This window comes from Lepidothrix coronata, unplaced genomic scaffold (genome assembly GCF_001604755.1).
Source record: "Lepidothrix coronata isolate B3197 unplaced genomic scaffold, Lepidothrix_coronata-1.0 Scaffold154, whole genome shotgun sequence".
In the NCBI taxonomy this organism is placed as follows: domain Eukaryota; kingdom Metazoa; phylum Chordata; class Aves; order Passeriformes; family Pipridae; genus Lepidothrix; species Lepidothrix coronata.
In genome coordinates, this window is record NW_016690334.1 from 1,978,510 (window position 1) to 2,005,913 (window position 27,404).

General features: G+C 50.8%; 3 protein-coding genes across 6 annotated transcripts in view; 2 read left to right on the plus strand and 1 right to left on the minus strand.

The window, feature by feature from the left end:
- Positions 1–3,354, plus strand: part of PEX12 (peroxisomal biogenesis factor 12) — a 3,566-nt gene extending 212 nt beyond the window's left edge. Inside the window, exons 2-4 of the mRNA XM_017828844.1 lie at positions 5–85; positions 342–886; positions 1,544–3,354. Coding sequence (XP_017684333.1) covers positions 5–85; positions 342–886; positions 1,544–1,943 — 1,026 coding nt within the window. The 3' untranslated portion in view covers positions 1,944–3,354. The remainder of the gene's footprint in view (positions 1–4; positions 86–341; positions 887–1,543) is intronic.
- Positions 3,355–7,182: 3,828 nt separating this feature from the next.
- On the minus strand, positions 7,183–18,235 carry UNC45B (unc-45 myosin chaperone B). The gene is made up of 20 exons (XM_017828915.1): positions 18,043–18,235; positions 17,737–17,908; positions 16,956–16,992; positions 16,476–16,651; positions 15,837–15,926; positions 15,187–15,354; positions 14,798–14,966; positions 14,346–14,516; positions 13,391–13,562; positions 12,815–13,115; positions 12,332–12,426; positions 11,503–11,644; positions 10,914–11,054; positions 10,593–10,720; positions 10,066–10,132; positions 9,600–9,713; positions 9,381–9,496; positions 8,913–9,030; positions 8,656–8,811; positions 7,183–7,996 (listed from the first exon to the last, which is right to left on the minus strand). The coding sequence occupies exons 2-20, from the start codon at positions 17,896–17,898 to the stop codon at positions 7,730–7,732; spliced, it is 2,790 nt and encodes a 929-aa protein (XP_017684404.1). The 5' UTR covers positions 17,899–17,908; positions 18,043–18,235; the 3' UTR covers positions 7,183–7,729.
- A 250-nt stretch (positions 18,236–18,485) lies between these two features.
- RAD51D (RAD51 paralog D) lies at positions 18,486–27,404 on the plus strand. Of its 4 annotated transcripts, XR_001877041.1 has the most exons (13): positions 18,486–19,581; positions 20,472–20,580; positions 21,159–21,220; positions 21,374–21,492; positions 21,740–21,821; positions 21,899–22,033; positions 22,461–22,556; positions 22,736–22,826; positions 23,546–23,616; positions 24,473–24,640; positions 25,300–25,432; positions 26,215–26,354; positions 27,227–27,404. XR_001877041.1 is itself a non-coding variant. In XM_017828917.1 (12 exons), exons 1-11 carry the CDS (start codon positions 19,423–19,425, stop codon positions 25,381–25,383), a joined length of 1,176 nt encoding a protein of 391 aa, XP_017684406.1. In that variant the 5' UTR covers positions 18,486–19,422; the 3' UTR covers positions 25,384–25,432; positions 26,215–27,029. The 4 variants fall into 4 exon arrangements, 3 of the variants coding, with proteins under 3 accessions (XP_017684406.1, XP_017684405.1, XP_017684407.1); XM_017828917.1 differs by lacking the exon at positions 27,227–27,404 and having other exon boundaries at positions 26,215–27,029; XM_017828916.1 differs by lacking the exons at positions 26,215–26,354; positions 27,227–27,404 and having other exon boundaries at positions 25,300–25,830.

Here is a 27,404-nt window from a genome sequence, read left to right on the forward strand (position 1 = left end):
GGGCACAGGAGCGGGGCCGGGCTCCTCTCACAGGCAGTGGGGCAGTTGTGACTCTCCCGAACCGGAGGCGTCGTGTAGAGCTGTAGTAAGTTATAATTTAGCACAATACTCCACTTTCAGCAACTTCCCGGTGAGGGTGGTGAGGCCCTGGCACAGGTTGCCCAGAGAAGCTGTGGCTGCCCCATCCCTGGAAGTGTCCAAGGCCAGGTTGGACGGGGCTTGGAGCACCCTGGGCTAGAGGGAGGTGTCCCTGCCCATGGCAGGGGGTGGAACAGGATGGTCTTTGAACCCTTCCAACCCAAACCATTCTGTGATTCCTTCTATGTCCCCTTTCACAACAGGTGCTTGCCGAGTCCAATCCTGCCCGGTACGGCTCTGTGTGGCACTGGTTTGATGAGATCTATGTCCTTCTGGATCTGCTGCTCCAGCAGCACTACCTGGCCAGGTGCAGCGCCTCCTTCTCCGAGAACTTCTATAGCTTGAAGAGGATCCCGATGGGAGAGGGCACACGGCAGGCCCTGGCCACGGCTGGCCTGCCAAAGAGGCAGCACTGGAAATCTCTGCTCCTGCTGGTTCTTGTTCCTTACCTGAAAGGAAAGCTGGAGAAACTGGTGTCCAGCCTGAGGGAGGAGGATGAGTACTCCATCCACCCTCCATCGTCATCCTGGAAGCGCTTCTACAGAGCCTTTCTAGCTGCCTACCCCTTTGTAAACATGACCTGGGAGGGCTGGTTTCTTATCCAGCAGCTGTGCTACATCCTCGGGAAAGCTCAGCATCATTCCCCCTTGCTGAGGCTGGCTGGGGTCCGCCTGGTCAGGCTGACTGCAGAGGACATCCAGGCCCTGGAGAAGAAATTGTCTGGAGCCACCTCAAATCAGACACACAGGTATGTCAGAACTTGCTGCTCTCCAGGGGGTTCCTTGGGTGTGTTAATTTTGAGGTGATGCTGCAAAGCAGAAGTGCCTCGTTCTCCAGAAATTCTTCAATACGAAGAATGGCAAAATGTGGTCCAAAAGGGAGTATTGTTAGTGAAAGTAAGGAAACAAGTAGCAGGGATTAGCTTAACATCTTGTGGTAATGAAATTGCAGGGTTTGGGGGGTCTTTTGGGGCATTCCAGCCTTTATCCTGTCCAGTCTTCACCTGCACTTTTCCAACAAGGAAATTAGACTGCAGCAATGTTGCTAAAAGGACTGAAGCTTAGCTCTTTGATTTTCCTGAGCAACAGCTAGTCATGACCACAATCAATATTCTGTAAAATGGTCAGCCATGAGTGAAATGCTTTGTGGTCCAAGTCCCCTCAATCCAAACTCTCTTAATTTAGACTTCTGAACGAAAGAGGATTTGGATCTTTCTTAAAATACAAAGAATCTGAGAGAAGCATCCTAACACATGCCTCACTACAAACATGGGACACGCTGATCAACTTCCTCAGCATTAAGGAGCTGTAGGAAGCAGTGACTCCCCAAGTACTTTTTTCCACAGTTTCTAGATGGATAAATGTGCAGTGGTGACCATCTCTCCATACTCTTCTCTCTGCTACAGCTTTACATCAAGAGTGCAGCTGGCACTGAGAAAAGCTCTGGGTGGCATCGCCTTCTCCCTCTCCACCGGGCTGTCCGTCAGCGTGTTCTTCCTCCAGTTCCTGGACTGGTGGTACTCCTCAGAGAACCAGGAGACCATCAAGTCTCTGACAGCTCTCCCAACTCCTCCACCTCCTGTGCACCTGGACCACGAGCCCAGCTCAGCTCTGCTGCCCAAACTGAAGACCGTGTGCCCTCTGTGCCGCAAGATCCGCGTGAACGCCACGGCCCTGTCCACGTCCGGCTTCGTGTTCTGCTACCGCTGCATCTACAGCCACGTGAAGGCTCACCAGCGCTGCCCTGTCACGGGCTATGCCACAGAGCTGCAGCACCTTGTCAAACTGTACTCCCCTGAGAGCTGAAAGGCTGCTGGGAGCCCCCATCACCCCTTCTTACATCCCAGGAATTCCGGCCGCTGCAGCTCCTCAGTGAGCTCTGCAGCTCCTTTGAATTTGGTGGTCCATCAGTTTTGCTGCCTCTGTGCGTTCTGGCAAGGCTCTCCCCTTTGTTGATAAGCTGTTCCAACATCCTGTGGCAGTTCCAGAGGGATCAGGCAGCCCCAGTCTGTCAGACAGTACAGGAATGCCTTCAAAGACCAGCTGAAAGGGAAGGAACATTGATTTGGATAAGAAGAATGCAGATGTGAGGATCAGAGACCAGCACTGGTGAAAGTCCTGCCCGAAGGCACGAGCCAGAAAATTAAAGAGGTAGGGAAATTCTCCAGGAGAGTTTTTCTTCCCTTAGCAGCTTCCCAGGCCGAGCTCTGGCACTGGGGCTTGTCAGAGGTGGAGATGAGCTTAAACCTCTGCTCTGGTCATGCTGCCCTTCAGCCTCCTGCATTTTCAGGCTACTCACCCCTGAACTGAGAACATCACACCCCTAATTGCCATCAGTAGTTCTAAATTAAGACTTCTGACTCGTTAAAGGAACAAAAGGTCATGTGTACAAACAAGGAACATTACATTTTCTGCACAAGGGAGGAAAATGACAAACCAGATTAAAACAGGAGCTGCCAAATGGTGAGAGTTGCTTTTTGTTAAATAAGTCTTTGCATTCGTTATTATCTGCTTTTATAAAGCAAAATTCTTTCTTGATTGAGAACCTAAATTATTTTCTGGTTCCAATAGAGTTTGCTCCTCTGGGGGCTCTATTTACATAAGAGAGACCAGACTAAAGCTGCTTTCATCTTTTCATGTGATGATAATGGATGTAAGATTAGCATTTTGTAAGCCGAGAATCTCTAAGTATTACATTGCAAATATTGCAGTCCCAGCCATGTAGCACGTTCTTATCAATACAAAACATCCTTTCACTGAACACAAGAGGAAAGAAAACCTGTGTGCCATGGCTGGTTCCTGCTTGACAGCTGTAAGGTTTTTTCCCGACTCTAGGGAGCAGCAGTGCTCCAGACATCACAGTGACAGTGCTTACAGAACACAAGAGCAAAGTTTGCTGCACGAAGTACAAGTCCTTTCCAGATTAAGAGATATCTTCAGACATTTAATCCACTGAACCAGGCATCTCATTTTCCCCCCCGCTTTAGCTCTGCTTCAGAAGATAAAAATCTCCAATATCCTCCCTCACCTGTAACTAAGATAGCAAGGTTACTGAATAATGTGGGAAAATACAGTAATTTGCATCCTCCCAAAGATGCTCTGGAAAACACCTATTGTAACAAATGAGATTTGTCCCCGACACTTGTCTTTTTATCTCTGTACAACTTCCAGACCCTTCTATGCCACTATGGAATAACAATAAAAACTGTCTCATTTCTCCTTTCTCCAGTAGTTACATGATCCATGAAGACACCTCTCTTCCTTCAGAGAGCCAGTAAGAGCACACACATCTTACTGGAAGAGCAGTCCCATCAGGGTGTGAGATTATCTGAGATTTCAAATCACTTTTCAGAGGGTTGGCCTTGGCCTGGGTATTAATGTCCTGGTGACTCCAGTGCAACTGCTCATTTAAATAAGGGCTGAAGCATTTGACTAATGATTCAGTTTCACAAGTGGTTTATTTTCCTTTTGTCCTTCCTATGCTTTCCAAATTATCCATCTGCTGCTCACGGAGAAGCTGGGCAGACCTGGGACAGAAGACTGACCAACGCTGACTCACCTGCCAGCACTGCAGAGCTCTTGGGCAGGTTCTGCACCATCCTCCCTCTAATCCAGAAGGATTCATTAAAGGCCAAACAGCACAACAGAGTTGCCTGATCCCACACTGCTCCAGGGCCTCTACACCTCCTTTTCCCAGGATTAATCTCTTCCTCTCCCCAGAATGCCCACTGCCTGCCAGGCCCTGGCTGCCTTCCACTCCCCACTGCACAACACCCTGTCCCTGCCAAACCTGGATCTGGCCAACTCCACAGCAGCTCCAAGACCTCCACAGAACACCCACGCCTAAGCCTCACAGTGCTGAGCAGCTGTGATTACTCTTTTGAACATTAAATTGCTCTTTAAATTTTACTCCTTAATTGAGTAACAGGCATCGAGCCCACAATGGTGACAAGACTCAGCAGTCACCTGGTGGATTTTATGTGTTCCTGTAGATGGCTGCAGGATGCCAGCTTGGATTTGACTTTGTCAAAACCTGTCCTTAGTAGCCAAATACATACACATTTATCAGGTTTAATGTTCTAAAACAAAACTACAAGACCCGTCAGGGTTATAGAAAAATTCCCATTTATCTCCTTTTTAACTGTGATAGTGTTCTTAAAGCCATGATGGGCTAAAGACAGACAAGAGGAGGTTTTTTTTTCAGGTAACACCAACTTTATTAAGCCAATTTTGGACTCACATACTAACTTGTGTCTTACATACAGTGATGTATCATATATATGCCTTCAGAATGCTTAGTTTTTGCTTAATACAATTTCACCAACATTAACAGCAGCACTGGAGCTGCCCAGTACTTCACTGCCAGAACCTGAATTTGCAAGTCTGTTAACAAATAATTAGTGAACCTGAGGCACATTCACAGCTCGTCTACACGGTGTTCAAAAAGCAATGTATTAGCAACCTATTTCCTTTAAGAGAAACCACGTAGCTTTTCCTGTTAAGGGAAAAACCACCATAACATACTTCTAGGTATATATTCCCCATAGATGCTTCCTTCTCCACAGAAAAGAGAGAAATGAATATAAAGGTGTCAACAGGACCTGGAAAAGAACAAAAAATTCGGTTAGAGAATAGCTCTCTCTCCTTCCTTCTCCTTGCTTAATTAGCCCAGCCTCTCCCCCAGCCCCAAAGGGGCTGCACTTCATCAAGAGTATTCCAAAAATACTCCTGGCTCTGTGCTGGCCATCTCTAGATGAGAATACAGCTGGACAAACTGCTAATGAGCATCTATCTACAGGACAGGCGGCTCAGACTCCACCCTACAGAGAAGATTATAGGGGCAGAGTATCTGGAATTTCATGAGCCATGTCATATATATGAGACAAAACAAGAAACTCCCCTCACTGCAAGCTCAGTCCTAAACCCAGCATTGCAGCAAGACACACAAACCCAAACAAGTATTTGCACCGCTCATTTTTCAAATCGAGGTTTTCTTTTTCTACCATTAAAAATTTTGCTAAAAATTCTTAATTTTTTTTTCAATTTTTTTTTTTTTTTGGGGGGGGGAGGCATCAAAAAGTTTCAAGAAGCAGCAAAGCTGTTTCCTCCAGACGAGCTTAGCCTAAAGAAGCTCAGAGAGAAGATTAGGTGATCATGCCCTGGTCAGAGCAGAGACACGGAGTCTCGGCAATACCAGTTCAGACTATACTTCGCTCATCATTGCTTTGGGCAAGTCTATTTCCATTCCATAAGGAGCCCGATCCCAAGTTAGCAGTAGGTGGTTTCCTCCTTCCTAGGAGGAGGAGCACGTGTAGCAGGGGAGCTCAGGAAGGGAGGGACATCCCTGCGAGAGCCAAGCTGGGGAAGGCCGGTGACCAGTGGGCATTCCAGGGTCAGGAGAGTCGGTACCAGGCTCTACAACGAGGAAAAAACCGTGTCATACCCACGAATGCCGCTGCAATCAGTGTCGCTCCAGGGGTCCAGAGGCATGTTTTGATCCCTCATGCCACCCGTTTGCACTCTCCCATCTCTTTCCCTGTATTTTTCCCCCAGGCTCCTGCAGCCCTTCAGCTCCCAGTTCCTCTGCCCGCGTCCGCCCTAACCCAGCCCCGCATCCCCCGAGCCCTCCCCAGAATCCTCAGGCTCAGCCTCCCTGACCCCGTGCCCCAAAACACCAAGCCCTGAGCTGCCCCCGGCCCCGAATCCCCGCTCCCGGCCCCCTTGTCCCGTGTCCCCTCACATCGCTCTCGGCTCCCCCAGGCCCGGCCATGCCAGGCCGGAGCCACCCGCCTTTGTCCCACCCCCAGTGGCCAACAGCCAATGGCAGCGCGCGGCTCTGCCGGTGGGGCCTGGCGGGAGCCAATAGGAAGGCGCGTTACAAGAGCCGGGGGCGGTGCGAGCGTTTCCCGCCCAGAGCGGTCTGAGGGGGCCTGAGGGAGCGGGCGGGCTCCGTCACTTTAAAGTGGCTGTTATGTCTGTGTTTTAGCTAAAAAAATGCCAATAAATGGCTTTTACATAAGTAGTTTCCCCACTCAGTTTCAGGAACAGGATTACTGTTAGTATTAGGATTAGTAGAACCCAGTTGCTCCACAGAGAAGCTTCAGTGGGAGAATGAAAACTTCGCCCTTCAATACCAATGTCGGGTTTTTGTCTTGGTGTCAGAGATGTTGGTTAGATAAAACTCTGTACAGAGTTAATGTGAAGTACTTTGGAAAGGCAGATTCAACATCCCTAAAACTGGGTATCCAAAAATTGCAGTCTCGTTAAAAACAAACCATATTTTCCACCACAGCATGTGGTTTGGAAGAAGAGTCTGATATCCTCCCGCTGTCATTGTAAACTGAATATGGTTACAGTATGGAGAAGATACTGTACACAGGAATAACGCTCCAAATAAATTTGCCTTCATGTCATCAAACCTGTTAGCTTAACAAATGATAGGCTTTTCTAAATTCAGGAAGCTAGAGACACTTTCCATTTATTTCTTTTCCTTAACACGCAAGGAAAGACTATCCCCATGGTTCCTCTCATAACCTCCAAACCTCAATATTTCATCGTGCTATGCCTGTTGTGGGCATCACCGATATTTCGTATTATCAGAGATATTTTACTGCGCTTGAATTCACATTTAAATTATTGCCGAGTAAGATTATATTTACTATAAACTTAGGGACTTCCCCCCAGGGACTAAAGCAAGGGTCTCTGTTTTTTTGTGTTGCCCACAGAATCCATTAAGAATCTGTGCTTGAATGAAAATATTTTTATAATGAAGTTTAATGTGATGACCAACTGGTGTGTTTGTTTCTCATTCTGCTTTTTTCACAAATGAGATATTTTCAGCATTCCCTGTTGAGCCAAACACTGTGCTCTGGTGTGAACCTCAGCTTAACCCCTTGGTGTAACCTCCTTGTACAGCCTTTCGTGATGACTCTGCATCTTCATTTGAGCAGCACTCAAAGGGTGGAAATTCAGCCTGTGTTACAGATTACTCCAGTTACCCAGTTGCCTTAGATTCTCCTTTTGCTTAATAAAAGCAGAACAGGAATTCCACATGGAACAAAGTAGTGAATTTATTAATAGTTCATCCACCATCCTCACACTTTGGCACACAACTTACCATAAATGAACAAGGAAGCACACAGCTAAAACCCAACCTATTTTCTGACTGCAGAATAGAAGACACTTAACCCTCTCTGTTCCACCACTGGTGGGAATTCCAGAAGTACCAGGGGCTGGAGGTGGACTCAGAACAGACTTCAGCTCATTTGAGTTTCCTTCCAACAGGCTCCTGGAACATTTCCAACACAACTGACTCTTTCACAGCTGGGCCTTGAAGCTTTTATCATTATCAGCTGAATGGGGGCAGAGAAAGGATTTATACCATCTGGGAATTACTCAGATGGACACTTTCCAAATTTCCCAGGCAAATGCCCTCCTTTTTCTCATAGAGCTTCTGATCCTCCAAAGCTGTCCTCAAACTATTCCGCACCTTGACAATGGCACTAGGCTCTCCTCGTGGCTCTCACTTTTCCATATTTCTCCACAGCACTTTTTCCCCCCACATTCAGCCCTTTTTGTTGCTTTTCACCTCCTCATGCCTGAGAGAAAGGTTTGATCAGCCCATAATCCATGCACTTCGTGAGGCAATCACGTGCCACGTTAATGACGTGCTGCTTCTTGGGGTGATCCTCTTGCTTCCCGACGTAGGTCAAGATCTCCAGGAGCTCTGACTCCACCAGCTTCTTCGCCAGCTCTTTGTCAGCACTGATTAAGTTGAAAGCAATGACCAACCCTCGGTGCTGGATCTCCATGTTGTCGTGCAAGCAGAGCCTCTGCAGGATTTCCAGCCACTGGGTGGTCTTCAAGGGAAAGAGAGATCATGAGTATTGATCTGCAGAACATCTCAACCAAAAATGTGAGTTTGGCAAGGCACTGCTCAGCAGAAGGAAGAGCAACCCTCATGTCAATTGTGGTTATTTCATTCTTTAACTAAGGAAACCTGACTCCAAAAGTTTCATGGTCAGGCTGCTGCATAATCTCTGTGCAAAGAATCTGACCAGAATATTGGCACAGCTGAGATGACCAGGAGCAGATCACACGCTCCCCCACCCTGACCTTTCTGAGCCTCTCTCTTGCCTTGATTAATCATTTTTATTCTAATAAGCCCCAGTGTCCAACATCGTCATGTGCGCAGCACAACAGGGTTCAGAGTTCCCAACCACAGCTCTTCAGAGCTGCAGGGTCTGGGTTCTCAGGGATTTGTGTAGGGAAGAGAGATGCTTTGGGATCTGTAAAGCTCAGCAGGTTATCGATCAAGCTCTTCTCATTTCTGAGTGAAACCATTTCAGGTTATTTATCAAAATGGACAAGGAGCATGCACAACCAGGTCTCAGCTTCACCGAGCTCCTCACTATCAAACTAGTAGACCGAATCTTTCTGTTGAGAGGCGTTTTCATGTCTGAGCCAGGCCCCTTCCAGGGTACATCTACACTGCCAATAATCAGAGTTATGCTCTTACCACTTGAGTCATCTTATAGCAGAGTTTCTTCTGTGCTGCCGTAAGCATGGCCAGGGCTCCTGCCGCCGCAACCTGGACTTTCTCATCGTCCTCCCCACACAGTAACACCACCAACTTCAGCCGGTCGTTTCCATCAGCCACAAACCTCTCTTGAACCTAAAAAAAAGCCCCCATGATACCCAGAGATATCTGATTTAGGAATGTCTCTTCACGGGGGCTGGTGCACACAGTCAGGTGTGAGGTGCCCAGGGAGTTACCTCTTTGTTGACCACCAGGTTGCACATGCACTCCGTGGCTGCCTGTCGAAGCTGGTCGTGGTTCTCAAACATGTAGTTTTCAATATCTGGCAGGGCCTTCTCTTTGACTATCTTCAACCTGCGTTGAGGGGCAGTCAAATGAAACACATTATGGGTCAAGCAATAAGCAACTTATCAAGTATTAACTGCAGGGAAGGCCTTGAAACAAATCAGTGTCCCCAGCAGTGGAGCTCATGATGGGGTTCATTCCCTGTCTAATCCAGATTTGGTTCATGTCTTCCCTGTTTCTAGAGGAAAATGTGCCACTCTCCTTTTCCTATTTTATTAATCTTTTAGATCTGAGACTTTGTAGCTCTGCCAAAGGTAGCTCAAACTTACCAGTCTTCACAGTCCAACAAGGAAAGTGCTGAAATGTGATTTACATTCACTCCTGAAGAAGAAGGAAAGTTAAAAAGCAGTTAAACTCACCTAAGTTTATCACTTCTTCCTGAAAAGTTAGTGAGACCTAGCAGAGCCTCATAGTTCTGGAGGCCATCTCTCTCTGTGTTCAGCAGGCTGACAAGGGGTCTCACCACCTCATAAACCTAAGAAGAGAAGGCATGTCACTGCTTTTCCATCTCTTGGATTTTTATTTGCCAAAGGAATTATTAATACTTTTGGTTTTATTATTATTATTTTTAAGCTTACCCTCTCCCCTGGGAATGCAATGTCTGGATTGGAGATAGCAGCAATTTTTGCCAGAGCATGAGAAGCCTTTATCTTGCCAACATCTGTGCCTTCCAAAGCCAGAGGTATCAGAGCCTGGTGACACACAGGAAATCATTCAGTGCTCTGAGGAGACTTACAAGATTGCCTTAATATACTAAAATAAATTTAAAATATCCTAAATATGTGTCTGTTGAAGAAATGGGTCTGGACTGCAGCTCACAGCGACGTCTTGCTTTAGTTTTTAAATAGGCACCACACCAGAGCCTGTAGCTCACTCACAGTTGTTCCAAGAACATCACTTCTTTGCAGCCTTGCAGAGATGGGGCTGGAGTGTCAGTGTGGCCCCAGGGGCTACCAGGGCAGCTCGTGCTTTTCTGTCACTGTCCCTCACTGGAGGCACGTTACAGGCTCCCAACAGACATTAACTGCACAGAAAAGTAATCACCTTCCCACCTCCTTGAGCGACAATGGTCCCACGGTCCTTGGGGTCTTCACACAAGGCAAGAAACACCCTGTAGGAGCACAGCAACACTTAGTGGAACAGCCACGTGGGACAGCAACAGCCAATAACCCTCATGGAAGGGGGCTGAGGTTTTGCAGGACTGCCAGAGCCACCAGGCAAATTCCAGGTGTTTAACCCAGTGCCTGTGGCACTCTAGGGGGAAGCAACAAATGGCACAGTAAGAAGTTTCCAGGCCCATAAGATGAACTCTATTCCAGTCAAAACCAGTAGAGAGGACTAAAAAATCAAAGTGCATCCTAGCAAGGCAGCCCTGTAAACCTGCTTCAAGGTCAGAACAGGGATTTTTATGACATTGCTTAACAAAAGTGTCGGTTTACATCTTTTTCCACCTCCCTTTCGTTTTTCCCCCCCAGACAGAACGTCCCACCCCACAAACAAGGAGCCAGCCCAGATGTCCCTCTCCATGGCACACGGGCTGGCCAGCACTCCCAGGACAGCGATGGAGGCACCTGGCGATGAGCTCCTTGCTCTGGTCCGTCAGGATGGCACTGTCTGCCTTCACCATGCAGGCCAAGGCAGAGACAACCCCGGCCTTCAGCAGCCGCTTCACCCGCTTCACCACAAAATCCTTCTTGTCCTGAGGGGGGAACATTGGAAAAGGATCAGCTCTTAGCAGCTGCTGTTCTGCCAACTACACCTAAGCCTGGTTGCAGAGCAAAGCAATTTCAGCCTCGGGGACAGGAGACCTGAGCCCTGTGACAATGGATGCACCAAAGAAAGTCATCAGATCCGAGCAGCTCCTCCCAGCTCCCCAGCAGTACACAACCCACCTTTGGATGCTCCTCAGGCACGTGCTGCTTGGAGAATTTTGCCAGTTGCACCAGCTCTGGGACCAGCTCCTTGGTGTCATAGCTGTTGGTACAGTTCACCAGGGCAGAAGCCACAGAGTACAAGATGGTCTTGTCGCTTGTCTGCACAGACAAATAAAAGCTTATGTGAGGTGAGGAGGACACAGCAGGGAAAGGGGTCCCTTTGGACTGCCATCATGGTAGTTTGCACTAGCTGAAGTGTTCTTAGCCTTATCCACCACTTTATAGCCTGTGGCAAGGAAAACCCAAAGGTTTTGTGGTCAAACAGGCTGTTTCACATCATCGGTGCTGTCAACACCTTGGTGCTTTGGTTTTCATGCAGTTGCTGACAGTAAAGATAGGAGCAATCATCCTGAGCCTTGGGAGAAGAGCTGGATGGTAACAGCCTTGAGGTGTCTCCAGGGCACAGGCAAAACTGAAATTCTTGTTAAACTAGAGGTGAGGGATTGGGGGTCACAGCCCCTCCTGACTGGGGAGACAGTGTAGGGCTGGAGAGCTGGGAGAACTTGATGCTACCAGAGAAGTGAGGGAACAAGGAAAGGAGACAGACCTTGGCTAAATCAAACATAGCTTTCAGGGCTGGCTCATCTTCAACAAAGTCATCTTTCACATCTGCATCGAGGGTGAGATATGACATCCCTTCCACAGCCCATTTCCTGGTGCGGGCATCAATGGCGGTGTTGCACAACCACCTGGAAAAGAGAAAAACACCCACATTTCCATCTCAGGAGCCAGGACTGATTTATTTGGAAAAAGAGGGAGGAAAAACAGATATTGAGACTGTTTCAGGTCCAAACATGTCCTCAGGTTCAGCTGCAGCTCCTAAGACTGTGGATGCTTCCCTTTGAGACATGACCTTCCTCCCATGGCCCAGCTTTAGGGATGTAAACGCTACAGGGAAAGGCAGACTAGAACAGCTACTTGGCACTGCTTTGCATTTACCATCCCACAAAACAAGGGATGCCCTGCTATCCACTGCCTGCAGGAATGACCACCCATTCAGTCACTTCCTAACTTCATCCCACCTCCTTGGTTAGTCCACCTGGTAAATTCCCCTTCAGAAGGGACTTGTGCATATGCAAGGTAGCACTTGATCAGGCTGCCCCACTCTGGCAAAGAGGGAGGCACCATGCCTGGTGTCTCCCATGGGCAGTGAGCAAGGGAGAAGCCTCATCTGGATGTTGAGGCAGGAGGAACATATGGTTGCTTCAGGCACAGAAGAGCCCCAGGTCCCAGTGCAGTGGCTCTGGGGGCACTGTCAGCTGTCAGGCAGCAACAGGAAATGAAGGCAACGTGTGGGCAGGATCTCATGGGGAAAAAGGAACGTCCTGTGTTTTGCAAAGCACAGGACAACTGAAGAAATAAATGAAGGCACTCACTTTCGGCACTGCCTGGCCAACTTCTCAGTGGACCCCTCAGCAAACTGCCGCAGGCCATAATCTGTGCCTCCTGCTGAGCCCAGCTTGCAGAGACCCTGAGGAGGATGAAAATATTTTACCAGTGAGAAAGGCTCATTAACCCTCTCGTATTGCTGCCCAAAACAGCCTAAACCCACACCTGAAGTGTCAAGTCAGTTCTAGCAAAGAGGAAGCATCCTAACACCCCGTAGATCGTTCAGTTTGCAGCACAGCAAAGGGATGTTTTGTGCTCCTATTGGATGTCTTTCATGGAAGATTAACCAGTTTGGCCTTCAAAATTACCAGCAATCCATGTGCTCTCTTCCTTGTAGGGGGAAACATGGTAAACCATTACCCATATGGGGTGAGTGAACCCAACCCATTCCTGGGACCTCCCCACTCTCCCAGGTCTGGGGTTAAGCTGGTGAGTGTGGCAGGTGATAAGGGCAGGGGCTGCATCCTTACCACCAGGGCTCGGATTTTGATCTTCTCATTCTTGGTCTTCTTGTAGATCTCCTTCAGGAGGTTCACCCCGTTGGAGATGATGAAGGTGGCCCGGCTCAGCTTGGTGGAGGCATGGATGAGGGCTTCCACAGCCACCAGCTGGTCAATCTCCCTCTCGGACCCACACAGGGCCACCATCATCTCCATCACTCCCTTCATGCCAAGCAGCTTGTTGCCCAAGTCAAAGGGCCCTTGCAGAACTCCAGACACAATCTGGACAGCATGGAGTGTCTTATCCATGTTTTGTGGGTCGATTTTGCTCCTGCATGGGATAGAGGGAGTAGCACGTGGGACAGGAGTTACTTACAGTTCTCATTCCCTTGGGCAGGGAATGCCCTTCCTCAGACTGGGAAGTGAGTTCCTCTGCTGAAATATATTGGTATCTGGGACAGAGCTGAGCCCAGATTCCTGCAAAGGCTGTGATCCAGCAGGATCTCAAGCAAATCATTATCTCCCAGAGCCTCAGTTTGGAATGGAAGTGGACTTCAAGTGCCTCATCTCATCCTCAAGGCTCCCAGGAAGCCATTCCCAACTCACTTGATGTACTCCTCGCAGATGATCCGGTAGTTGTCACGCTCCGGGTCGCAGCGCAGGTCATCGTACAGCTTATTCAGGAGGACAGAGGCAGTCAGCTGGGTGTTCTCTGTCAGGGGCAGGCAGTCAGGCATCTCAGGAATCTGGCCCACCACTTTCAGTATCTTTTTTAAGCCTGGAAGCAATGGAGTGATACAGCTCGTTACAGGGGAGAGGGTCTGTGCAAAACTCAAGATACCATTTGTTGTTTTCTTGCCGTGAAATATCCAGCTTGGATGGTTCTCAATTATTTTGCAGCCTAATCACATAAATCTTAAACAGACAAGACATTTAGATATTCACTGGGGAGGAGCTTCTGCTGGTGAGATTACAGGTTTGCAGCATCAGGCTTTCTTCCAGCTCTCAGAGTGAGATAAGCAAAACTGCATTAGGTCTCTGGCTGGATCTGTTATTTTTGTCAGGAGGCTACTGACCTCCAAGGCTGGAGGCTTTGACTGAGGAAAACTCAGCAACTTTCAAGTGATTCTGGATGTCTTAACCCTCCTTTTGCTGAACTGTAATTAAATAACTTCCATCAGAATGGTAACATGCATTGGAATTAGTATAAAAACACACTGCACACAAATCCTTCACCCTTGCCCAGTTTTAGAACTGATCAGCTTGTGGATCCACCAAGCTCAGCAGGTGCTCATCTCATCCTGTCTAAACTAGACAATTTATCCAAGCCAAATCCTCCTAACATTAGCAAATACATTGGAAAAAACTAACCAGAGATGTTAGTCAACTCTTTAAAAACTCAAAAATTCTTGTTCTCATACACAGGGTTCTTTTTTTCTTAATACTGTTTCCCGTTAAAAAGTCTAACTTTGCTAGAGAGGATCAGTTCTACAGGGATGCAGGCAAGAACACACAGCTCCACACCTCCCAAATCAGAACAGGATGGTGGGGAAGGGCTCACCATTGTCGATGACAAAGATGGTCCTGCTGTTGTCATGGTCTTTCAGGTCCTTCCTCGGTATGTTCTTGTTGAGGAGGTTGAGAGCTCTGTCTCTCCCTTGCCCAGACACTCTCTTACTGACCAGCATATCCAGCAAACGCATTGTGATCATCTTCAAATCTTTCTTAGTATCTGCACAGAAGCAAAACAGTAGCAGCCAGTTACAAGAAATTCTCTCTGAAAGCAGCTGAACCCAGTGAAAACCACTCAAAGCCATCGTGTGGCTCTAACAGAGGTATTTAAGTTATGCATGAGGATAAGAGCTGTGTGCAGGCTGTCATCCTGGACAGCTGAAGGGTAAAGGCCCCACTTCACAAAAGAACAAGGAATAGGGTGGGCATCCCAGGAGCAGAGCTCTTCTGCTCAGCCCACTTCTCCTCCAGCAGGATGGAGGGATCCCCATGTGCTGTTACCTAACACGACAGCCTCCTCCTTGCCGTGGTGCTCCTCTTTGCCCTGGTCCAGCAGGCAGTCAATGATGGTCTGCAGGAGGTTGCAGACAGCCAGGGAGATTTCCTCGTTGTCTACTGACATCCACATACAAATGCTGTCGATGCCCAGGTAATGGAGAATGGCAGTGGCCTGGAGAGAGCAGGACAGTGTTAGCAAAGGCCTTTCCTTCCTGTGTGCTTCAGAAAGGTCAGGCTCAGCTGGGACAAAGAATCTATTTTCCTCAGTGATTCCTGAGTCAGTACAAGGCAGAATTTTAATTTTTTTCCCACTGCTCACAAACATACTGCAATTTCCCACTCCCCCAGGTGCAAGGCAACAGCAGTGAAGGTCCCAAGCATCCTGTTCTTACCCGAGCCTTATGTCCCGTGCACATTCCCGAAAGTGTCCTCACAGCTGCCAGGATCAGCTCAGGATTTTTGGTTTCTATCAGCTGCAGCAGCAAGTTGACCCCATTATTCTGGAAAATCCTCTCAGCACCTGCTTCCTCCCGCCCCAGGACTATGAGGTTGTTTGCAGCCTGGGTGGGAGACAGAAGAGCCAGGGGTCAGTGGCACACCCAGGCCTCCAGAACATCTCCAGGCAGCTCTGGGAGGTCCTGGTGGGAGCTGTGGATTGCCCATCTCCTGACAGATGCAGCAGACCAGCTCAGATCCCCCAGACAGTTTATCCAGGTGCGTTTGGGATCCCTTCACTCTGCCCAAGAAGAGTGGATCACTGCTTGGAGTGGAACATTTAGAGGGTGGCAGAGATGGACCTGAGCAGAAGTCCAGTGTGATCCCACCTTTGATATTTTGGGAGGCTTGGCTGCTTTCCCTTGGTGTAGGGATGATGCCTCACTGGGACATTTCCCCTCTCAGCTGTCCCTCTGAGTGCAGTTCATTTCCCAGTTCCTTCCCTCATCCTCCATCCAGGGCAGGTGGGGAAAGGAACTCTGTTCTGCTCCTTGGTGCAGCCTCTGACATTAAACAGCCATTTTGCCAAGTGCAGAGCAGTTCTCACCTTTTCTCGCTTTTCTTTCTCGCTGTTCTCATCCAGCAGGATTTCAAACATCTTCTGCACCCTCGAGTCCGTGGAGAACTGAATGCGCAGCTGTGCCAAGGGAGAGAGGGCAGGGAGCATCACAGGGAGAAAACTGAGGAGCAATATTCCTTTTTTTGCTTCGAGAACACCCCAGACCCTCAAACCATAGACAATTTAAGCTGAATAACAAAACAGGTATCGCTTCTCAGCTATCAGCACCCATTACCCACCTCAGACTCATGGGAATGGACAGGACAGCTCTAAATCATTATTTCACAGTACCTACTGATGCAAGGGCTTCTTCACAGCAGCTCTGTAAAGGTAACTTTGTCAATGTGGCAATTGCCAAACCCAGTCCAAAGCTGGCCCAAATCCCTGCCAGGACCCTTTTAAGACACTCAGGAGCAGGCCAGCCTCTGGAGGGAGCTGCCACACTTTTTAATTCAAACCAGTCCTCAGATTTATACACATCAAGTATGAACTTCCAGTTAATGGAGCCTATTTATCCCCCTGCATCATTACAAGTTTCCAGTATGACCAACCATCCCTTGGCATAACCCAGAGCAAGGACTTCCCACACCTGGCCTGTGAATCCAGGACTGCTCCTCCAGCATTTACCTTCTCCTGGATGTTGGCCCCCAGCCGCCTCAGGGTCTCCTGGAAGTTCTTGTTGCGGGGTTCGATGGTGGCACATTTCTGAGCATCTTTGAACGCCTGGTCCAGTTTCCCCAGTTTTTCCAGAGCTTGGCTGCGCCGGTACAAGGCTTTGATATCCGAAGCATTGATGTCAATAGCTGGGAAAGTGATCCAAAACACCAGGCATCAGTTTGCTGCTTGGGAATGGTCTGTGTAAACTGGGGTTTGCTTTGTTATTAACACCGTACGTGAATTGGTGCCTGATTAGCACCGACTGCACCGTCCCACCGAATTGGTACGTTGTCTTTTGAACCTCCAGTAATTCCCTTGTGGCCTCAGCACCTGGGTGTTACTGGACATCAAGGGATAAGGCCACAGTGTCCCAAAAGTAGATGTGAGAGTAGGCTGAGCACATGTACCCAGCAATACAGCTCTCCTTTCTCAAAAGAGCCCCCTCCTCACCTCTAGATGCATCCGAGGCTGCCTTGGCGTATTCCTCCTGTTAAACCAGAAAGGAGAGAGTTGTTAGGCATGGAATAGCAGGGCATGTCCCCATTCCTGATGGACACTGGCCCCTCTGTTCCCAGTTCCTAACAGGACATCCCAGTGAAGCCAGCAGCAGCCCAGGGAAGGGAAAGGGAGTTGAGGTGCTTTTGCATCAGTGATGGAAGCGAAGGGGTGTGTGGTGCAGGTGAAACAACACACTTGGCTGAGGATGCAGCAGGACAGTGGGCAGTGAAGGAAGAGGGAATGCTCACAACAGCCTTGGTCTGTGTTGGTGTCACTTCTGGATTAGTGAAAATTCAGGAACATGCAAGCAATCTGCTCAGTTCCCACAACAGGCCGCTACAAGCTGAGACAATTTTGGTACAGATAGCAATAACTTTTTGTTTTACTAAATATCTTCACCTGCTTTTCTTATACTGGGACAGACTGCAAAAGCAATCCCAAGCTATGGCTTACAGAGCTCTTTGGTAAGCGTGGAGCAGCCTGGATGCCAAAAGCCTTTGCTTCAAAGTGATTAGTGGGACCATCTCTGAGCTGAACCTGCATGCTGAGCCCCATCAGGATGGAAGCAAGGAGGAGGCTTTACAGCTCTAGCACAAGCCCAGAACGTGTAATTTCAGACCAGTTTGCAAACACCCTATTCAATAAATAGACAAACCACACAGTCCACAACTGGTGAGCCTCCCTGCTCTTCTCCCCTTGAGCACTGCCCAGCAGAACTGGGAGCTTTTCTCACCTTTTTGAGGAAGCAGGCTGCCCTGTTCCTGTACAGCACCGCCTGCAGCGCCTTGTCCTTGTTGAGCTTTAAGGCTTGAGTGTAGCTTTGAAGGGCTTTCTCGTAATCATTGGCCTGAAAATATTTATTGCCCTCCTCCTTCAGCTGGATGGGATCCTCCATCTGGAGAGCTCTAAGGAAGAACATCAATTTGGGTCCCATTTTCAACTGCCTGTGTCACCCGAGGTCGCCTGCCTACTGCCCCAAGCTGAGTTTCACCACGAGACTGACATATAATTAACACACACATTAATAAAAGCAGCTTACCAGACTGAAGAGTTCTGAAAATTAAGACCTAAATTGCTCCTCCAGGCTGTGACTTCTCAGAAGCTTTTCCCACTGCTGTAAGTCCTTAGGAGTCAATTAATACAGGAAAGAAAAGCAACAACAGAAAAAGGAATTGAAGAAGTCTGCCAGCACTACGGAGAGTCCGTGGGGCTCAGGAAAGAGCTTGCTTCCCACTCCAAGTTTGGGCAGGAGCTGGCAGCTCCTGCTGTCTGTCAGCATCACCTGTCACCACAGCCTGTCCCCTCCTTGTCCCCCTGTGCTATATATGCCTGTGGAGGGCTGGGAACCAGGGCCAGCTCGGGGGGGCACCTGCCTGCACGTGGGCAGCACCTCTGCAGCAAGAGGGGATCCTCTCCCACCTGCCAGGGCAAATCCCAGCTTCCCTCTGCCTGCAGAGCTGCACAGGGTGTGGGGGGCAGGAACAGGGGGGTTTCATGCCAAAAAAGCCCCCGGCTGGGATGGCTGACCCCCGTCACAGTGCTCAGACCCTTTTCCCTTTCTATTTAGGGAAGCATGAGACAGCTGAGCCTCGGGGACAAGCGGCCCCACGCCAGCAGCTGCAGCAGCGCCCAGCACCTTCCAGAACTCCCGGGATGGAAAGCTGACTGACACCCAGTGCTGCTTGCTCCTTCTCACAGGGCCTTTGGGAGCCCATCCCACCGAAAATCTCACCCGCTGCCACCTCCCCTTTTTCAGCAGCCCATTGTCACAGACTGGAACACACACTGTACTGGAACTTACTGGCCCACTGCTGTGATGAGTGGCTCAGGGCTCAATTTGAGTGACACCAGTGGCCGGAGCAGCACTGAGCTCCAAAAGAGCTGAGCCTTTCAACACACCCTGTTTCCCAGGAGTCACACTCAATCAGGAATTCTGCTTTGGGACTTATCTCCCCCAAAACACAGGCCTTGCCTTCCTGAGTGTCCCCACCAGCATCCCAACTGTAAATCAAATGGGGGAACTGGCAGAAGGATGGGGAGAGCACGGGCTCATCACAGAGACACTGCCAAGAGGAAAAATATCATTGTCTTTAATTCCGTGATCTGTGTTGTGGTTTGTGGATCTTACACAGCAAGAATTGGCACAGGACTGCCCTGCCAGGTCTCCTATTTTATTCACCTGGCACCAGCGACACTGCTTGGCCCCTGGAACCCAGGCAGGAGGCGATTCCAAAGGAATTTGGAAATCCCTTCACAGCACATCACCTGCACTGCAGCTGCAGGCACTGCATCAAGGGCAGCTCACACACCTTCACCGCTGCAGGGGTATGTCCAAGGCACAAGGACAGCAGCTGTGGAAGGTGCAAGAGGCCATCCCTGCCTTGGATAGGCTCAGTCCAGTGGCTTTTCTAGGATTCACATGGATCAACACACCAGAAACCCATTCCCATGTGGCTTTAGGTACCAGGGAAGGCTCATCTGGCTTCATTTCAGTACTCCTGGGATACAGCACAGCCTTTCTCACATCAGCCAGAATAATAATTCATTGTCAGAAGCAGCAGCACAGCAGGTACTGCAGGTAAACTGAGTTACAAAATTAAATGTTTGATGCTGCTCATGCTCAGGGCAGAGCTGAGAATGCAGGGTGAGCAGGACAGGCTCAGCAGTGAGTGCCGGGAGCCCTCTTCAGGCCTCGGCTGGGAAAGAAAAAATAATAATAATTAAAAAAAAAAAAAAAAAAAAAGGCTTTTCCAGGTGAAATTCAAGCCCCGGGCAGCCAGGGAAGGGCACACGGCTCCCCACACCCGCAGGGCTGTGAAGACCCCCCGCCCTCCTTGCTCCTTCATTTTCCACCCTGCATCACTGGGTGATGAGCCTGGCCAGACCCAGCCCTCGGAAAATCACAGAATCCCGGAATGATTTCACTGTAGGACCCCGGGCTCTGCTGGCCCAGGCGGAGGAGCCGGGTGAGGGAACCCCGAGAGGGCTGGGAGGGGTGTGAGCGGGCACAGGAGCCGTCCCGGCCCTTCCGCCGGCGGCAGGAAGCAGGAAGGGAGCGGGCAGGGCAGGACAGGGCAGGGATACCCCGCTGCGGGGCTTCGGGGTGCGCGGGGCGGGAGGGTGGGCTGGGACACTCATCGAGGGGCTCTGCTGGAGAGGGATGAGGATGGGGATGGGGAGGATACTCCCGTCCGGGGATGGGGCTCCCCCCGCCCGCTGTGCCCTCCCCGAGCAGGAGCCGCTGGCTCAGCCGCGGCGATGCTCCCGTGCGAGATTTGGGGATGGCTGACCCTAAAAGGACCCTAAACACCCACCGTAACCACCCGTCCCAGACACAGCCTGGGTGGCTTCTCCCCAGCTCCAGAGGCAGGCACCATCCAGGGCAGGACATGGCTCAGTGTTGGACTTGATAATCTTAGATGTCTTTTCCAACCTTAATGATTCCATGAAATCCACTCTCCTCCGCAGGTCTCTCCCGCCCCCGTGGCTGTGGACATGGTTGTCCTGCGGGCTGGGCTCTGCCCTGGTCTCACCGAAGAGATGATCCAGCTGCTCAGGGCGAATGGCATCAGGACAGGTAATGGGGTAGCATCGGGGCCTCGGGTTGGGAGAGGGCACACCAAACTGCACATTTGGTGTGCCCACATCATCTCACGTCCTGGAAGGGTGCTGTTGGTGGAATATCCCTCCATGTCCTCCTTGCTGAATGTCTTCTGGGTCCCCCTGGGTGGATATAATGATTCAGGAGAGTGTAAGGACAAAGTAGAGATCTCTGCAAAAGCTTTTTGAGGGTTGATCTATTATGGCTTTTCAAAGGTATTTTGGGAGGATTTGTGCAGTTTTCCCTCTGACAAAAGGCCAGGTTCCTCCCACGCTGCACCCTGGGCACCTCCTGCCCTTAGAGGGGAAGCAAAAGGTGGTGCTGGGCAGCTCTTGAGCAAAAGAGGGAGAATTTTTACCAGCTGCTCTCCCTGATCTGGTTTGCAAAAAAAAAATTGGTTTGGGAAGGGGGAACGGGCCGTCTCAGAGAAAAAACTCAAATGTGGGATATCCTGCTCCTCCACTTGCAGTCTTGGCAGAGGACACAGACACTTCCAGTGTTCGTGGTCTGACCAGGTTTGGCTTCCAACCTCTTGTCCCTCATGTTGTTTGCAGTGGTGGACTTTGTGTCGTCAGACCTGGAGGATGTTGCCCAGAAGTGTTCCCTGTCTTACAAGGTAAAGAGGACTCCTAAGTCCTGGTACATTAATCAGGGATCTCAGAGCTGATCCCCTCATGGCTTGGATGGCCTTGTCTAGGGGAAGCTTCTGCAGCAGGTGCTGGCCCTGGACTTGCTCAGTCCTGTTTCCAGGCACCTCTCTGTCCCCCAGGCGCTGGTTGCAGTGAGACGTGTGCTCCTGGCCCAGTTCTCTGCCTTCCCTGCCAACGGAGCAGACCTGTACGAGGAGCTCAAGAGCTCCACAGCCATCCTGCCCACTGGGAACCCAAGGTGGGTACATCACCCATCTGCCCAGGGCTGGACTTGCTGCACAAGGCCCTGGTTGCCAGCACAGACTTTGAGTTCCAGTGTGGTGATGCCCTGAGCAGGGTTGGTGGTGTCCACGCCATGCCCAGGGGCTTGTCTGCGTTTGGGAAGGGGACTCTAGGGACAAGTGTCTGGGCACTGCTGCTTCCTGATGCCCCTGCCATTCTGGCTGAAGGGGTGTTGATAATCCCACCTTGTGTTCAACCCGTAGCCTGGACCAACTGCTGGACTCTGGGCTGTACACGGGGGAAGTGACGGAGCTCATGGGAGCACCAGGCAGTGGGAAGACGCAGGTGAGTGGGATGGAGGAGCGGGGAGAGGACAGGTGGGGTGAAGATGATGCCTGGCTGACATGTCCCTGTCCCTCCAGGTGTGTCTGGGCATTGCAGCCAGTGTGTCTCTCAGCCTCAAGCAGCACGTCCTGTTTCTCGACTCCACGGGGGGTTTCATTGCCTCCCGTCTCTACCAGATGCTGCAAGCACAGACAGAGGATGAGGAAGAGCAGGCAAGTTCCCCTGGAGCTGGTCCCTCTGTTGGCACTAAAACTGCCTTTGCTCTTGCCTGCAGACAACGCCCAGGGGCGGTTTGTCTGCCCAGCTCTGCCTTGTCCTCATGGGCTTTTTTGGGTCCAGACTCTTCCTCCCGTGGCCCAGTGGGTGCCGTGCTCAGGACAGACACTGCTCTTTGTTGTTTATCTTGGGAGACGGGGAGGACTTGCTGTAGTTGCACATACTTTTGCTCCCTGAGCTCAATCCAGGTTACTTCTATCAGTGGAATAGGGACAATGGTGTTCATGGGGTGGAGGCAAATGTGGAAGAATAAGTGCTCTGTGTCGTGGTGTGAATGCAAAGAGCTGGTGGCAGCTGGGGCAGAGGGAATATGGCAAGTCCTGGAGGGGGTGAGGCCGTGGGTGATGCCACTCTGTGCCACAGCTGGAGGCTCTGCAGCGGATCCAGGTGGCCCGTGTGTTTGATGTCTATGAAGTGCTGAGTGCCTTGCAGGAGCTGCGGGATCGCCTCTCCCAGCAGGTACGAGGGGGACTCTGGGCCCCTCTCCCCTCCCCAGAGCTGCAGGGAGGGCTGCAGGGTGTGGCTGGCAAGTGACTCCAGATCACCTCGTCCTGGGTGCATTTGAGCCTCTGTGCAGCTCACAACCTCCCAGACTGCTGGATTTGCAACTCCACATTGCACATGGTCCCTCTTTTCAGGTCATGAGCTCCACGGGGCCTCTCAAGATTGTGGTGATCGACTCGGTGTCGGCTGTGATTTACCCACTGCTGGGTGGCAGGCAGTCAGAGGGTGAGCTGTGTCCTTAGGGTGTGCCAGGAGGCTGCAGAGCTCTCTGCTTGTCCTGAAGGGCATCTTCCTCCCAGGTGTGCTGTGCCTGGAGGTGGGGCTGGGACAGGTTGGATGGGAATGTGACTGCTCCCATCTTTGGGACTGGATAAAGGGGGAGTCAGTTGGCAGTGTTGTCAGCAAACACTCAAACTGGTTGTGGCTGTGGATCATGGCAGTGGTTTGAAACCTGTCCAGGGGACAGGGGAGGCACTGAACCGTTTGTCCATATGTTAAAACTTCTACTTGCAGTGTCACAGATACATCACAGTTGCTGGCACAGTTTGCGGAGCTCTCCAGAGGCTCCTTCTGCCAGAAGGGACTTTAAATCAGAAGTGAGGGGCCTCAAACACCTTCCCGAGGGACTTGCACACCTGGATGGCAACTAGTGCTATCACAGGCAGTCCCCTCACAGCCACAAGTGTAGGAAATGAAGCTGTGAGCTGGAGAGATGGGTCCTGTACCTGCTAAATCAACCTGGCCAGCTTTGTCTGAGCCCCTGGTGCTTTCGTAGGGCTTTTTTGGCCTTGGGGCTTCTAACACAGAAAAGGAGGGGGATTGGTCTGGTGAAGATGTCCATGAACACCAGCACTGGCACTAAATCCAGTGCTCATGCAAATCTAGATGTGGGTCCCACTTTGTAGGTCAATCCCCAAACACCCAAGTGCTTTGTCCTCCTCCAGGTCTGGCTATCATGATGCAGCTGTCCAGGGAGCTGAAGACACTGGCCAGGGAGTTCAGCCTTGCTGTTGTGGTGAGTGTTGCTGCGCTTTGTCCTTCGTGTGTTGGTGTGTGCCCTGAGCCATGGAGAGGCTTTGGAGCCCCTGGGAGAGGGCAGCCCACTCCCAGCTAAGCAGGAGCAAGAGGTTTGTACCCCACAGTGCTCTGCTCCCTGATGTAGCTCTGTGTCTCTGCAGCCCACAGATGTCTTATTTCAGTGACTGTGGAGCAAGACCAGGGCTGGTTTGCTGGCTCCTGCTATTGCTGTGCTCAGCCAACACGGCATTCTCTGCTTTGAGCAAGGCAGGGAGATTGAAAGGTTGTTTGTGTTTATTTTTGATATAACACCGTTCATTTAAGGGGCTGGCCAGCCTCCTGGGTAATCTCTTAACTACCCTGGAGGAGCTGCAGGGCATTGCATCATCCTAAGGGAGCTGGGGACTGGAAGGGGCCCTGCTCCAGTTTCCCCAGCTCTTGGCCAAGCAATTGCATTTGCCAATGCAGCCAGACAGGTTACTGGGACCATAATTTGTGTGTCTGAACTGGGAAGGCCACAACAGAGAGTGGTGGTCTGCTGAGCCTGGCACTGGAAGGCACCAAGAAAGTCCTGCCCTTTGTTCTGATAAAGCAACAAGGAGGTGCCTGGAAGGACATTTGGAGGCTCCAAGTTAAACCCTCTGGGTGGCTTCAGCACCAGGAGTGATGCAGCTTGCAGATCCAAGCGAGCTCCTACCCGAGTACCTGTCTGGGCCACTTGTCTGGGCTGTGTTTAGAGGGGATGGCACAGCTGTGCCAAGAAGGAGGGCTCAGACTGGCCGTGATCTCCAGTGTTTCATTGCACCGAGTGGCACTGCTTTTCCCGGGCACTGATAAGCCTGTTTGTGCTGCAGGTGACCAACCAGGTGACAAGGGACAGCAGCACTGGCCCACTCAAGCCAGCCCTTGGCCGCTCCTGGAGCTTCGTGCCCAGCACTCGGGTGCTGCTGGAGAGCAAAGAAGCCTCCTGGGACAAAGGCACGACACGGCGCGTGGCTGCCCTGGCGAAGTCACCCCGCCAGGTGAGGCTCCCTGGGCTGGGAACAGAGGAGCAGCTGTGGGACTCGGCCCTGATTTTGGAGCAGAGGGTCAGGCAGGATCCAGCCTCACTGGGTGAGCCATGGTGGTGGGAGAGGAGCTCCTGCAGCCTGCCTGTACACCGTGGAAGAGAGGAGCGTCCCAACAGCCTGAGCTTGTATTTGTGGGCAGGTTAAATGAGTGGCACCACTTCCAGTGCAGGTCACTGTGTTCCTCATGCTTGTCTCGCTCTCCTGGTGGTGTGTGGGTCCCATGGAAATGGCTCCTACACCTGCAGAGGGGACTTTGGCTTGACTCCTGCCTATGTACAGGCAGCATTGCCTAAGCCTCCCAGCTCCAAGCCTCCTCTGCTGCCTGATCCAAACGGGTTTGGATGTGGTGGTGTGCTGGGCAGCGAAATCCATCCTGGATGTGCTAAATAATGGTGTGTCTGGGGATGCTTCAGAGCAATATGTTCTTTCTTTGCTAAATTGCATTGTCTATTTGTATCTCTGGGTTCATCAGACCAAGTTAAAACGGGGGCACCAGCAGAAAGAAATCCTCAGGGGGATATAACTGGGGATTTCTGGCTCTGGGGCAGGTGGTGGAGTGATGTAGAGTCCCAGCAGTGTGAGGTTAAGCTTCTTTCTGTTTCTCCTTGCAGCCAACAGGGTTACAGGTGGAGCTGGACATTGGAAATGGTGATATGCCAGAGCCGAGCCCTGTGACACCCACACAGGGGCTCTGATGTGATGGAAAAGCAAACATCAAGGTCCAAGAGAGCTGCACAAAAGCAGGCAAGCACACTGAAGGTTTTACAGACCGACTCTGAGGGTCCTACAGCCCTGGACCAACATGAAGAACCTCTTGTTCTTCAGCCTGGGGGGAGAAACTGAGCGTGGGGTTCCCCAGAGATCTCCCTGCTCAGCAGGCGCTGCCTGCAGTGGCTGGGCCGTGTGGGCAGCACAACAGCCAGCTCCTGTCCTCTGCTGCAGGCTTGTCTTCACCCTGCAGAGCCAGCCCTGTCCTCAGGTGTTGGCTGGGGACCAGCTGGCTTGTCCCTGCACAAACCCACGACTCCCTGTGGTGGTTTTGTTCCCCCCATGACTCGCTGCCCTCTGGACCTGGAGCTCCGATTGTCCTTGGGCAGCTCACAGTGGTCTTGGTTCAGAAATAAAAGGAAAAAGCTGTTGCACACTGTGGTTGTTGAGAGCTGGAATTCAATTAAAGGTGACTGCTGGGAACTTAATTAAAATGTTGAGGGTTAGTCCTTAGCAGGACTGGGTTGGGACAGGCTGGAGTGGGACAGACTGAGATGGGAGAGGCTGCTGATGAGCAGGGACATAATCAAGTGCTTGCTCTGACCTCCCCAGAGTAACACCAGGCCCTGTGGGGAGCTGCTGGTGTTTTTGGGGCAATGCTGTGCTGCATAAAGACTTGCTGATAACTGATGGAAGTTCTGGTCTGGATCAGCTGGGGCTGATGAGTCCTGGCTGACACCAGCTGGCCCTGCCTGATGCTCAAGGACCTCTTCAGTTGCATGTGGTGATGTTTGAAATAATCTCTCCTTCCTCTCCAGCGCTTTCCAGCTGCTCTTGCCTGCTCTGGGTGACCTCCTGGGCAGTTATGTGGTGCTGGGGAGGAGACAGGAGGCTGAGATGTGATCCCAGATGTCTCAGACACCCTCATCCTCTGCATAATAAGAGACCTCCCTGGCAGGTGAGCTGAGCCATGGTTGTACTTCAAGGCTGCTGATGTTGAATTTGGGGGCTGGAACTAATTCAAGGCATGCTCATTAAACTAATAACACAGCAGCACAGCTCCTGGAGTCTTCTAAGGCTGTACTGGGCAAAGAGGAGTTTGATTTAGCCAGAATTTGTGTCTCCAGAGTAGACATTAACAGTGTACAGCCCTGTATTCCTGAGCAAATAGCTGCTGTGGGGAAGGGGTGGTTGAAAGGGATATGTGAACACACATTTTGGTTTCCCAAGAGGCAGCACCAGGTCTCAGCGTGGATTTTTGTTTGAAACATCTGTCAGAGTTGTGTTTTCTGTGAAACTCAGCTCTTGGTGCTCCCAGGGCTGTGGTTTAGGGGGCAGGTCCCACCTCCTCCATCGTGGCCACCCAGCTCCGTGTGCGTGGCCGTGGGAAAGGCCATGATCCCAGCAGGTCCTGCTGAGCAGGGGAACGTGCCAAAGCAACATGAGCTGAGCCATTAAATACATGATTTTTACTGAAAACTTTTTAAAGTCGTGTATTTATTTGTGTTTCTGGGCCTTCCAAGCCCAGGAGGGGAGGTTTGGCCCCAGGGATTGCAGCCTGGCTGGAGGATGGTTTTCCTGTGCTCATGTGGCTGGTCCTTACAAGCAGAAATTTAGCTTGGTGCATCTCTCGGAGCTGTGAATAAAGAGCTGGTGCATGCAAATTTCAACCAAAACTCTGTGCTACTATTTTATCTCTCTGTCTGTGGTTATTTAGGGGAAGCAAAGCTCCCAGGGTGGGGAGTGTGAAGCAGAGAAGAGCCAAATAGAAACCTCTTGGGTTGTATTTGAATGAAGAGGGCTTTCTGGATGTTTCTTTCCCCTAACTAGCAGGGGGATGAGAAGAGGAACAACCTACTTTGAACCCTCACCAGGCTCAGCATGAGACCAGCCGTGTGCCCAGTGTGCATCTTTCCTGTGACCCCTGAGACATGACAGAAGAAAGTCTGCTCTTGCACTCAGTCACTGGGGAGTCATGGGGTGTTGATTCAACAGGGACATGGCCAGC

Bases quoted from the DNA above. Each gene is read 5' to 3' on its own strand.
- UNC45B (XM_017828915.1), bottom strand. From the start codon at position 17,898: ATGGAGGATCCCATCCAGCTGAAGGAGGAGGGCAATAAATATTTTCAG. The intron at 13,116-13,390 runs GTGAGTTGGGAA...TATCCCATGCAG, and splicing joins ATCTGCGAGGAGTACATCAA to GAGCAAAATCGACCCACAAA. The intron at 11,055-11,502 runs GTCTGTCTCCTT...TTGTCTGTGCAG, and splicing joins CTATGTTTGATTTAGCCAAG to ACAAGCGACAAGACCATCTT.
- RAD51D (XM_017828917.1), top strand. From the start codon at position 19,423: ATGGATCAACACACCAGAAACCCATTCCCATGTGGCTTTAGGTACCAG. The intron at 20,581-21,158 runs GTAATGGGGTAG...TGTTGTTTGCAG, and splicing joins GGCGAATGGCATCAGGACAG to TGGTGGACTTTGTGTCGTCA. The intron at 22,557-22,735 runs GTACGAGGGGGA...CCCTCTTTTCAG, and splicing joins GGGATCGCCTCTCCCAGCAG to GTCATGAGCTCCACGGGGCC.